The sequence below is a fragment of the Triturus cristatus genome, chromosome 8, assembly GCF_964204655.1.
Source record: "Triturus cristatus chromosome 8, aTriCri1.1, whole genome shotgun sequence".
Taxonomy (NCBI): Eukaryota; Metazoa; Chordata; class Amphibia; order Caudata; family Salamandridae; genus Triturus; species Triturus cristatus.
In genome coordinates, this window is record NC_140591.1 from 459,588,725 (window position 1) to 459,601,708 (window position 12,984).

Below are 12,984 nucleotides of genomic sequence, written 5' to 3' on the forward strand. Positions count from 1 at the left end.
GCACCATCGAGCGAAAAGCCTTCGCGGTGGTCTGGGCTCTGAAGAAGCTGAGGCCATACCTCTTTGGCTCTCACTTCCTAATTCAGACGGACCACCGCCCCCTTCGCTGGCTCATGCAGATGAGAGGCGAAAACCCCAAGTTGTTAAGGTGGTCCATTTCCCTACAGGGGATGGACTTTCGGGTGGAACATCGGCCCGGAGTTGACCACGCCAATGCTGACGGTCTCTCCCGGTTTTTCCGCCTTAGCGATGAGAACTCCCTAGAGGTTGGGTAGCTGTCCCCTCTTTCGGCTGGGGGGGACGCGTGTTAGACCTGTCAGCCCTAGGGTGGTCTTTCCCTGTATATTTGCCCTTGCCTCATTTTTCCATCCTCTTTTTGCGTTGGACTTAGGTCTCCGGGCGCCTTGTCATTGCCAATCAGTGTTAAGGTGCAGGTGCTCTCTTCCCCCAAGATGGCTGCCTCAGGCCCCTGCTACTGCGGAGTGGCCTGTCTAGTAGCACCCTAGCTGCCAGGAGCTGGCTGGGACCCTACAACATTGTTGCGACACCAGCCCGCCTCTTTTGTCCTATAGTTAGAGTGGGGAAGCTCCTGGAATGTGCTGGAACCTTCTAGAAGAAGGGTGGGGTTTTACTTTTGCCGCCTTAGAGGGCGGTCACCTGACCTAGGGCTACTTAAGAGAGGGAGGGAACATTTTTTAGTCAGTTGGGGCGACACACACCTGGGGGAACCTACGCAGGAGTTTTAGGCGGTAGGGCCTAGTCAGGGACCTATGCCTCTGAAAGTGACAGGGCTTAGGTGCTGCCTTTTAAGTGAGTGAGGGATCCTGAACTAGCCTACTGAGCTGGCCCAGCGGTAGGGGAACCCAGGGGCAACCTACCAAGCCTGACTAGGAGCGAACTAGTCACCAACTCAACCTACCCCCCCCCCCCCAGGAACAGAACCTCTAAGGGCGTCAGAACCAGCTGCGCCACAAGGACTGCTGAAAATTACTACTGAAACCTACTACTGAAACTCCCTACTGAAACTTTCTACAGAGACTGACTGCTGAACTGCTGGGGGATCGACCAGGTACTAGCGCTGTGACCCCCCCCTGCACTCCATGACCTTGCCTGGATCCCCCCTAGCCAGTCCTGCCACGGGCGTGTGGCCTGCCCGTGCCCAACCTGCCTACCTGCCCCGAGCTGGGGCGTCGCTGAGGAGAAGGGGGCACGGGGCGCCGAAATAATCATCACCCCTGCGTGCAGGCCACCCCCCGTCCCTTAATTTCTGCCCCCCCTCCGTCGAGGGGACCGGAGGTGCACTCACCGCTGCGGCCCAGGGACGGAAAGCTTGCCCCCGTCGTCACCGGGGCCCATGGAGAAGCCCGGGGCCCCGCCGCTGCCGTTGCAGCCTGCAGCCGGAATTCGGGGAAGGCCTGGACCGGCCGTGAAGCTGCCCTCCACCATCACGTGACGGGGGCGGACTGCGCGACGCCGCCCCCGCCGCTGAGCAATTCGCACTGCTATTGGCGGCTGCGGGCGCGGGCCCCTGAAGCCTGGAAGGAATCCGCCGGAGCCGTCGTCATTCACGCAGAGCTCCCCGGCCACGTCTGGCCCGACCGGGAGCCCCGCGCCATCCCCCCATCGCCCCGGACATCGCCGGGAGTCCAGGAGTGCCTGCCTGCAGCGCAAGGGACTAAAGAACCAGGTAACCCCGCTGGGGAGGCGGGCGGACGGCTGTACTGAGGCCTTAGACTCTCCCTTCCCCCCCGGGGGAGGCCCGTGTGGAATCCGGTGGGCCCCCTACTGCCCGAGAGCGGCACCGCACCGACCGGCGGCCGCTTCACTTTGAAATACCCGAGTCTCTGGCCCGTTGCTAGTGGAAGGAGCCCGGGGTGATTCGGTGCCAGTGCGCGAGGTAGCGCTTTGATTCCTGGGATGGGGGAAGCACTGCCAAGACACGCTCCGGTGGTGCCGGAAGATCTGGCCATGGGCAACCCCCTCGCTTAGACTCCAGGGGTACTGCTCCAATTAACTGTGATGTCCAGCGCTGTACTGGCTGGTGAAGTGTAATGCCCAGGCGGACTGCTCCAGGGAAATTGTCCGGTAGTGCTTCACTGACCAGCCCGGTGAATGGGCCCATGTTTCAATGCCATGTGTTAAAGCGCTAGTCATTTGCTGTGTGCAGCGCTATGTTAGAAGCCATGATTCGGAAGCGCTATTAATTTGCTATGTGTAGCGCTATGTGTACATGCCATGCTTTGAAGCGTTATTAACGTGCTATGTGTAGCGCTATGTTTACCTGCCATGCTTTGAGGCGATAGTAATGTGCTATGTGCAGCGCTATGTTTACCCATTGTGTTTAACGCTCCCCGGATCACCAGGTGGTGCGCTTTGGTTCCATACCAGGTTTAATGTATTCAGGTACCGCCAATTGAGTCATAAAGAAATGCATTTGAACCTAACGTGATTTAGATAAAACTGATTGATTTTATCGAACATACTGTGTGGTGTCAGTTATTGCGTGCGTTTCCTGTTTCGGTGGATGAGTGTGCTGTATGGTCACTTTACACGTAAGCCTTTGGGTGCCTACCTGCTCGAGTCACGTTACCCCCTTAGGGCCTGGTGACCCCCGGTCCTACATCAGGCAACACAAGGAAATAAATTCTGCAATAACTGAGCTTGCAGTCATCAAGTTTTAGGGGTAGAAAGACATATGTATTAGCGTTTTTCAGTCTGTCCTAACATGCTTTGAGCTAATTATTGCCTGTGACCCTAACTGTAAAACCTGAAATTACACTCCTATAGTGCGATGATTTAAATTTTGCTGGTCCCGGAACTAGGCTTTGCATCTCACAGCACAAGGAATAGAGGACAGTTCTTGACAGGAGATTCCACAATTCATTGTGTGGACCCTCGATACTGAACACTCTAAGTTGTCGTCCTCATCCTATCGAAAAGCACCTCATGGATGAGTTAGGTTAGCACAAAAAGAGGGTTGAAACATTGGTTTACCAATGACAAAGAGCACACAATACACTTCACAAGCTGATTTGCGGAGGTGTTGGGGAATTGGTAGGAGGAAGCTGCTCAGGTACTACTGGAGGACAGAGACTCATCTGTTTAACTTATAACAATATTTGTATGGTGCAAACCAAATTACATAGACATTGTAGGGATTCACGTGTAACAGGAAGAGAACATGATATCACCAGATAATAATGGAGATCTGAATGAATAGAGATGAGAACATAATATTTGTCTTGCAGGTACCACTAGAAAAAGGTGGGTTTTCAAATCTTTCCTGTTGGCTAATTATTGAGTCTCAGTTCTTCAGTAGCTTGTTACAATTCTTGGTGCCATACATTGAAGGCTTTGTTCAGGGCTATGATTGATTTATTTCCATTTTAAGATTTCAAGAATGAGGCTTAATTTGCCCCTTTATTTCTTATGCTTCCAGTGGTGCACAGTTTATTTTTCAGGTTGGCTGAAGTAAAGAGCTCTTTGCGTGATGCATGCCAATTGCCATAGATTCTGGTTGATTGTTACTTGAAAGGAAAGGATGTGAAATGCTGTCGGAATGGGGGTGATGTAGTCTGAATTTTCTCTTGCTTCCTGCACACTGAGTGTGGCTGCATGTTGACTGGCTTTGAGAGCAGGTAAGGCACATTTGGTCTGGGCGGGAAGTAGAGCATTGCTCCAGTTAAGTGGTTACAAGACAAGGGCATGGACTGATGATCTGAGGTCTGGAGGCAAAATAGTAGGTTTGTGCCTGCTGAGAAGGTAACGTTGGAAGGAGGACATGTTAGCCAGTTTGGAGATATTAGGTAGCATGGTCAACCTCTGTTCAACGATAAAGCCTAGTAATTTAGCAAAAGAACTAATGATGGGGCCATATCAAGATGTAGTGGCTGTTCTAATAGTTTTTGAACTGGAGTGGTACTTGTGTAGAGTAAAAGAGAAATGTTTCTGTTTTTGCGGGGATGAGCTACAGGGAGAAAGCCTTTTTCTAGTTAGGTAGTTATGTCTGAAGAGTCGGAGATTTGTAGAGAAACGTTTGTCTCATTGGTATATTGGTGGATGTTTATCCCTTTTTCTTGGACTATTTGACATGGTGTCTCCATACAAAGACAGAAAAAAAGAGGGATAAAATTGAAGCTTCTGCTACCCCTTAGTTTAAATGTAATGTGATCTAAATCCATCCAGGTTTACACATTGGCAACTGGGCAAGAAGTAGGATATGCACCAGTTTAGGACTTGCCCCTCTAATCCCATCCTTGCTGATAAGATTGCAAGGAGCGTATCAGGGACAGTTGTGTAGAATGCTCTTATCAGATCCAGCAGCACCAGGATATGTGACACGTTTGTCCAATGTATATAGGATATCTGAAAGAAACAGTTAGTTATAGATTCTTTACCTGGAAAGTTTTTCGTCAGCAGTACCTCTGCGAGTCGGAAGGTGGCGACGGTCAGCTCCGTGTCCGTCATTGGCGTCATGATCGCCGGAATAACGTTGCGGTAGCTACTTAGATACTCCCCTCGCGCTCTGATGTCAGTTCTTTCTCTTTCCGCGCCAGCCAGTGCAGATCCGGAGAGAGCGGTACTTCCAGTCACGTTTTCACTGAACTTTTTGAGCCACTTTTGTCGACGTCTTTTTGAGTCCTACCGACTCCTGGTGCACGTAGGGATGTCCGGCTTCAAGGCTTGCGGTTCCTGTACCCGACTGATGTCGGTGACGGATCCGCACTGCGTGTGCCTTTTATGCCTGGAGTGCGACCGCGACCCCAAGTTGTGCTCCAACTGCCAGACCATGGCTCGGAAGTCTTTGCGCGAGCGGTCCCGAAAGCTTCTTGAGCGCCGGCAGTCGGCTCCGCACCGCTCGTGGTCCCAGTCGCGAGGGAGGTCGAGGGACCGGTCGCAGAGCCATCACCAATCGTAATCCAAATCTTCGCACTCGGGGTCAGGCAAGTCGAAGCACAAGAAGAAGTCGAAGAAGCATTGTCGCTCTTCGACTTCTCCCTGTCGGTCGGCTGGCGCGACGAGTGATGCGGGCGGTGTTCCACCCTCGGCTCCGTGTGCAGACTCCATTGGCGTGCCTTCGGGCCCCGCGGACTCGGTTGGGGGTCCTAGGCCTTCCCTGCCGACGGCTCCAGCCCTGGCGATGCAGGCCCCTATGGATCCAGGCCAGTTGACCTCATTACACCTCCACCGGCGCCGCTTCCTCCGGCACCGCACCCGACGCCTGTTGAGCCCCCAGCCGGCGTCGCCCCGGCCTCCATCCTGATGGGGACACGGAGCCGGACCGGTGTCGCCCGATGCCGGATCTGGCGCCGAGCGGTGTTTTTGTGCCCCTGTTCACTCCTGGGGTCCAATTCAGGCCAGATTAGCGCCCAGAGGACGAGGAGGAGGACTGGGAGGGTTATTATCCGGACTGGTGAGAGGACCTGGGTGGTGCCAGTGGTCTGGATACCTCCCCAGACCTTGGCATGTTGTCTCCTCCTACCCTGGCTACGGAGGAAGGAGCATCCTAGGCAGTGGTGTTACGTAGGGCGGCCAAGGCTTTCCACCTTGAGCTTCCTACGGTGGCAGTCACAACTAACCTCCTGACAGAGGTGCTTCAACCGCAAGCGAGCTCTTCGGAGCCCCTGCTGCCGTTCAATGAAGCCCTTACTGACATCCTTTTGGGCATCTAGTCCAGGCCCAACACGGGGGCTCACGTGGATAGGATGATTGCCTGACGCCACCGCCTGGCCCTGGGGGACCCCCCTTTCCTCTCCCAACACCCCACCCCTGAGAGCTTGGTGGTCTAAGCCTCTACTCCCAAGAGCGCATTCCCTAACACTCCACCAGATAGGGAATCCAAGAAGCTGGATCATCTTGGAAAGTAAAAAATTTGGACTGCGGTCGGTAAACACTGCATGTCTATTGGGCCGTTATTCCCACTCTGTGTGGGACATGGTTGCGCAAGTGCTGCCTCAGTTTCCGGAGCAGGCCCAGACTGTCCTCTCACAGGCTGTTGCCGCAGGGAGACGCAGCGAAGTTTACCGTCCGCTGGGCTGGATACCGCCTACTCTCTAGGCAGAACGATTTCCACGTCTGTAGCCCTTCAACGCTACGCCGGGATGAGATCAACTGGCTTTTCTGGAGATGTCCAGAGCACCCTTTTTGGCAACAAAGCGGACAATGCTCTGGAGCGTTTCAAGGACTCACGGGCTACGGCCAAGTCCTGGGGCCTCTCCAACCGCCCTGCGCAGTCTGCTTTTCGCCCCTTTCGTGGCTACGGAAGGGGTGCCCCACTACGTCCCGCCCAGAGCCACAGGCCTACGCAAGCTGCACAACCTTCGCGCGGCCGGGGACTTGGGAACCACCGCCGTGGTTCTGGGGGCCAGACAGCAGGCCAGTCCACCAACCCCCTTGCTTCAGCCTCCAAACCTTCCTAGTCTGACTTTTCAGGCCCATCAATCGCCAGTAGGAGGCAGGATCCGCCATCACCTCCCCCAATGGCGCACCATCACATCAGACAAGTGGGTTTGCAAATAATCTGAAGGGGCTACTCCTTCCCCTTCGAGGCTACCCCTCCAGCCATGCCACCTCAGTACCATCGCATTTCGGAGGATCACCTGGGCCTTCTCCAAGAGGATGTTACGGCTCTCTTGGCCAAGGGAGCCATTGAGCGCGTTCCTGCCCCAGAGTAGGTCGTGGTTGTTATTTCCACTACTTTCTGGAACCCAAGAAGGACAAGGGCCTGCGTCCTATCTTGGACTTCAGGAATGTCAAAGTTCAAAATGTTGGCGTTGGCTCAGGTCTTGTCTGCCCTCGACCCTGGAGACTGGATGGTAGTATTGGACTTGCAGGACGTATATTTTCACATCCCCGTTCTGCCGGCCCACCGGCGCTACTTGCGGTTCCCAGTAGCCCACGAGCGTCTTCAATTTACCGTGCTCCCCTTCGACCTTACCAGCGCCCCTGGGGTGTTCACGAAAGTGATGGTGGTGGTTGCAGCTCATCTGCGAAGATCAGGGGTTCCAGTCTTCCCTTATCTCGACGACTGGTTGTTAAAGGCCGGCTCACCCCAGACAGTAGTCTCCCACCTCCAGACTACTGCTGACCTCCTGCATTCGCTGGGGTTCTCCATTAATGTGCCGAAGTCACACCTGATTCCCTCTCAGGAGCTTCTCTTTATCGGAGCAGTTCTGGACACAACGGGGTTTCGGGTCTATCCTCTCAAGCAGCGAGTCCGGGATACTTGAGCTATGATTCCGATCTTTCAGCCCTTATCCCGGGTTTCGATCAGGATGACCCTCTGGCTACTGGACCTGATGGCCTCCTGCATTTGGATCATGCCATGTGGCATATGTGGGCTCTGCAGTGGGACCTGAAGTTCCAGTGGGCGCAACATCAGAGGAATCTGTCTGATTGCGTCCAGATCTCGGAGGGCACTGCACACCAACTGCAGTGGTGGCTCACGAACCAGCATTGGGTCAACGGCAGATCCCTCTCCCCTCCTCAACCAGAGTTCACAGTGGTGACGGATGCATTACTGCTAGGGTGGGGGGCACATGGGGGAGGCGGAGATCATAGGCCTCTGGTCTCCAGCGGAGTCCGAGCTCCACATCAACCTTCTGGAGCTACGGGCGATCCATCTTGCACTGAAAGCATTCCTTCCCTCCGTCCAGGGAAGAGTAGTGCAGGTTTTCATGGACAACACAACCGCCATGTGGTACTGCAACAAACAAGGCGGAGTGGGGTCGGGGACCCTATGTCAAGAGGCCCTCTGCCTCTGGACATGGTTGGAACATCAGGGCATATCCCTGGTGGTTCAACACCTGGCAGGTTCGTTGAACGCCAGGGCGGACGAACTCAGCCGCAGGTGCATGATGGATCACGAATGGCGTCTTCACTCGGAGGTGGTGCAAGGTCTCTTTCAACAGTGGGGAGAGCCTTGGTTAGATCTATTCGCCACCAAAGAGAACGCGCAATGTCAACAATTCTGCACGTTGGAATTTCCAAGGTGGCACTCGCTCGGCAACGCTTTTCGTCACGAGTGGAGTTGCGGTCTCTTGTCCACCTTTCTGCCTATACCAATTCTGCCCAGAGTGCTAAAGAAGATCAAGCGCGACCGGGCCCAAGCCATCCTTGTGGATCCGGAGTGGGTACGAAGAGTCTGGCATCCCGAGCTACTGCCATCGATCCTCTCTGCAGGAGGATCTTCTGTCGCGGCAGCAGGAAACAGTCATCCACCTGAACCTGTCCAGCCTCCACCTCCTTGCATGGAGATTGAGCAGCGGCAGTCGACGTCTTTCGACTTGCCTATCGAAGTCTGTGATGTAATCTTGGCAGCCAGGCGTCCCTCCACTAAGACGGTATTCGGCTGCCGATGGAACAAGTTTGTGGCATGGTGCACAGCAAAGGCTGTGGATCCCCTTTTTGCCCCTCTTTCTGAGGTTCTCTTGTTCCTCCTTTCTGTGGCCCAGCAGGGCTCTGCTCTGGGCGCTGTCAAGGGCTATCTCTCGGCCATTTCTGCTTTTCTTAGGCTTCCTGTTCAGCCTTCTCTCTTCAAGTCCCCAGTTGTAAATAGATTCTTAAAAGGCATTACTCATCTCTTTCCTCCTATTCACTTCGTAATGCCTCAGTGGGACTTGAACTTGGTCTTGACCTATTTGAAGTGCGCTCCCTTTGAGCCATTTCACAACTGTCCTCTTAGACTCTTAACTCTCAAGACTGCTTTCCTGGTGGCCATCACCTCTGCCAGAAGAGTGAGTGAGCTCCTGGCTCTTTCTTCCAAGCCTCCTTTTCTGGCTGTACATCCGGACAAGGTTGTCCTGGGAACTCGTCTATCCTTCCTTCCCAAGGTGGTCACCTCCTTTCATATTGGGCAAACCATCACTTTGCCCACATTCTTTCCGCCTCTGCATCCTTCGAAAGAGGAAGAGAGGTTCCACCGTCTAGACCCAAAACGTGCGCTCTCCTTCTATCTGAATCGCACCAAACAGTTCCGGGTGGATGACCAGCTCTTTGTTAGCTATGTGGGCGCCAAGAAAGGTCGGGACGTACACTAGCGAACCATCTCCAGATGGGTCGTTTTGTGTATTAAAGCCTGCTTTCTCAAGCTAGAAAGGAGCCTCCAGTGGGGCTGCATGCCCATTCCACCAGGGCGACGGCAGCCACTACTACTTTGGGACGAGGAGTCCCTCTGAATGACATTTGTCAGACAGCTACGTGGGCATCATTGCATATGTTTACTAAGCACTATTGCCTGGACAGCCAAGTCTGGAGAGACGGCTTCTTTGGCTGTTCTGTTCTCCAAGACTTTCTGGTGTAAATTTGGTTCGCAGACCCACCTCCGGGGTTGGTATTGCTGGGGTATCTATTCTAAGGTAAGGAATCTATAACTAAATGTTTCTTTCAGATGAGCAAGTTACTTACCTTCGGTAGCGATATATCTGTAAGAAACATAGGTTAGTTATAGATTCCTTACCTCCCCACCCATCCTGAATGCATTTCAAGGTTAATTTTGTAAAGGATGACCATTATGTTGTGTTTTTCTATCATGTGATCAGCTGAATGACAGATTAAGAGTTCTGATTTCTTATTGAGTTTAGGATATTAGATATTGTGAAAGCAGTTAGCAATGTTGAGGTGCTATGGACAAAGAGAAAATGACAGACCATGACCACTGCAACAGAAGCGGCGAGTCCTTTCTCTGGCCGAATGGACTTCATGAACATTTCATGTAAATAAAGCTTTACAATTATGTATAGAAAAACAAAATTAAATAGGATCTTTTTATGTATTTTCTTTTTTATACTTACAAACTCCTACCTTGTTCAGCCGTCCCCATCCAGACAGCGATTTTTAGAATTGTATCTTTAATTCAACAATAGTTCTTAAATCAAACCGTGTTTTACCAGGTAAATTCAAAACCCATTATACCAGTGAATAAGCTGTGTTGATAAACATGCAGATAGCAGATAACTCTACATCTTATTTACTCAGTATGGCGCCATGCTGGAAAAGGAAAGGTTATTTTCCTGTAACAGTATTCCCTTAGTTGAAATTTATCATAAGAAAAGCTTAAAGCATAGCTCAGCAGTTTAAAGCATGGGTAACTGTTGATGGATATGTGTTTCTGAATCCATTCCATATAGTTCAATACAATTCTGGACAAATGGTATTACAGGTAAGTAAGCTTTTCTCATCTGATTCATTCTATTTTAAAGTGATATGTTGTTTGATAATGACCCTTTGTATACATACATGAATGTTAGAGTAACATCATTAAATATGTATTCTGCTCCTCTCTTTTCAAAGCAAACATTATGATTTTCTGTAGAAAGTGACATTACATGACAACGTATTTCTCATTTTCAGATTTCTATCAATGTATAGAGGCCCATGTCATACATACAAAGTGCAGAGGCTCAATGAGTCTACCTCTTATACGTTTCGGATTCAGGCATGTAATGAAGCCGGTGAAGGACCGTTTTCTCAAGATTATACATTCACTACTCCCAGAACTCTTCCATCTGCCCCAAAAGGTAAGGAAATCTGTGGTTACAAGTTTGTATTCTTAATTTTACCACGAATAAAAGGGCATAGGATCTCCATCTTTAAGGGTGCATTAGTTTTATGATTGGAAACTTATGAAAACATGTACGCAGCATAAACCTAATCGCATGAATAGCAGAATGCTCTATCACTGCAACAATGAAGATAAAATAATTAGGCACCGCAACAGTTAAGTGAAGCATTATATTGTAAATAGTGTGGTTAGGGTACGACCGTTTTGGCATACACACATAACTGTGCTCATTCACCAGGTGGGTATGCACAGATCAGTTTTTAAGGTTTTTCTAAAGCTATATAGATGATAATGAGATTTTTCATCTGATAATTTCAGGCTGTAGGGGAACAGCTGTAGGAGGATCGTTTTGATAATTTTTTTTAACCTTTATTTTCATTTTTTTAATAAATCATATAGCAATACAGTAGCCCATCCGTATACACTCATATCATGTGCAACTTATAACACCACGAGGTACCTTCTGTTACATTGCTTTTACACGAATGAGAAACTGTCATAATTCTTCACAATGGTGCAGCTATGCAAGGACAATACTCTCCAACCACATTACTTTACCCCCCCTTCAGTTCCCTCCCACTGTATCCACCAATTACGTTTTATTGGACAACATCCTCTACACATAGTAGCATGACACACTGGAGCTTCCCAGCTGCTCTCGTGTCTAGCCAACTCCGGTACGGTCCTGCTCCTCTGCATCAATTCTGCGAGCGAGGTATGCTTGGTAAGGGCCCCAAATGTTTTTTGTTCTGCATCTTGTCGTTATGAGTGCGTTATAGTTGTCAGATTGGGTATTACAGTATGACTAATCGGCCCACCACTCTGTGAGTGTAGTTATTTTAAACAGTAGTAAAAGCTCACTTCGAAAATTGTTTTCTAAATTGTTCTTGCCTACTTGATTTCTAGATTGCTATATTAAAATTGATAGAGAATTTCGCAGCACATGTTGTTTTTAAACAAAATAAATGAGAAATCATCAAGCTTTGAGAAGCTTTGGATGATACACTAGAAAATATCCCTTAGTGTCTCAAGTATACCTTACAGTTCTGATTGTATGCAAACCTTGGTCTTCCATTTGTTCTTGAAAAGTACACTCAAGGTGTGCTGCTCCGACACATTGTAGTGATTATGATCCAGAATCCCAGGTGAAGTAAATGAGTATTAATATGATCAGTACAGTACCCACACTACTGGCTCCAGCAGGCCTGCCAACAACTGGCGAGGAATGGCCATTTACTAGGATTCTACATTCAGCAGCAGGCGGGTGCCAAGATAAAATGTTTTGAAAAGACATAAAAAGGGTGAAATGCAAAAGAATGAATATATAACACTCCTCACCCTTTATAAGCAGAACACATCTATAAATATGCCTGAGACAGTTTATAAGAAACAGAAAACACGAAGACCCTAGTAAAACTGAGATATTTTGCACTTAATTCCTTAGTCTTGTTGGCGTAAACTGGTTTCTTCTTGTCAGTTGGCCCTGGATGCAATTGACTTTTCACCCGTGGAAGGTACATCTGATATACCACCATTATCACCCTCCTCATTCACTTCAGAACTCCCCTCATTCTACCATAAATTCTAGAACAGACAACTTTTCTTCCTCCTCCAATTTCCACCAGGAAGCTCCTTCCGAATTCAAAGTTCGTATCTCAGTGAAGCTTCTACTGCAGTTAGCCATTCGTCTAACATTCCAGACTCTTACAGCTTTGAGTGACAACACTCTTAGAGTTCACTCACACCACTTTTTTTGGCTTTCACAATTTGGACACACCCTTAGAAACAAAACCAGTTTTTAAAATTCTCATGCAGTCTCCCACTTCAAAATCTGGCACAGTCACCTTCTACTTGTAATCATACAACTCCTTTGCTTTTCCCTGCTTAAGAGCCACTTTCTATTTAACACTTTCATAATCCATGTGGGGTGTGTGGTGTGATACGATACAGTCAAAATTTGTCTTGCAGAACTTCTTTTCAATCTATATCATGACTACATGCCCACATGATATCCTCCTTCAAGACTCCATTAACACCCTTTATGCCTAGAATTGTATAGTCTTTCCCAACCGCAGGGCACTTTTTTTGAAGTTGTCAAATGCCTGAAACTTCCAAATCTATAGCATGTTACTGATTTGTCATTTTTGTTAAAACCAGAATTCATCCTTCCCATTATGGTTACCACTAGCGCTCACACTACACACATCCTCACCACCAACAGCATTTTTGCTTCCATGTAAAGACATCTACTTTTTTCACTTGGCATGGCAGTTACTTTACGTGGCACTAGCATTCTGGAGTTTTAGGTCTCCCAAAACCCAAACTTTTTCTTGAATTTTTTGTTTTTGGTTCTCACCCGTACAATAATGTGCTCCCTTATAATTTCATCTGTTGTATGTCGAGTGTTTCATGCCGTTTATAAA

General features: G+C 49.4%; 1 protein-coding gene across 6 annotated transcripts in view; it reads left to right on the forward strand.

Annotated features, from left to right (window-relative positions):
* Nucleotides 1-12,984, forward strand: part of FNDC3A (fibronectin type III domain containing 3A) — a 1,314,248-nt gene that overhangs the window by 1,177,363 nt on the left and 123,901 nt on the right. For all 6 annotated transcript variants that reach the window (XM_085621888.1, XM_085621893.1, XM_085621890.1 and 3 more), the window contains one exon: nt 10,351-10,517. In XM_085621888.1, the coding sequence (XP_085478014.1) occupies nt 10,351-10,517 (167 nt within the window). The remainder of the gene's footprint in view (nt 1-10,350; nt 10,518-12,984) is intronic.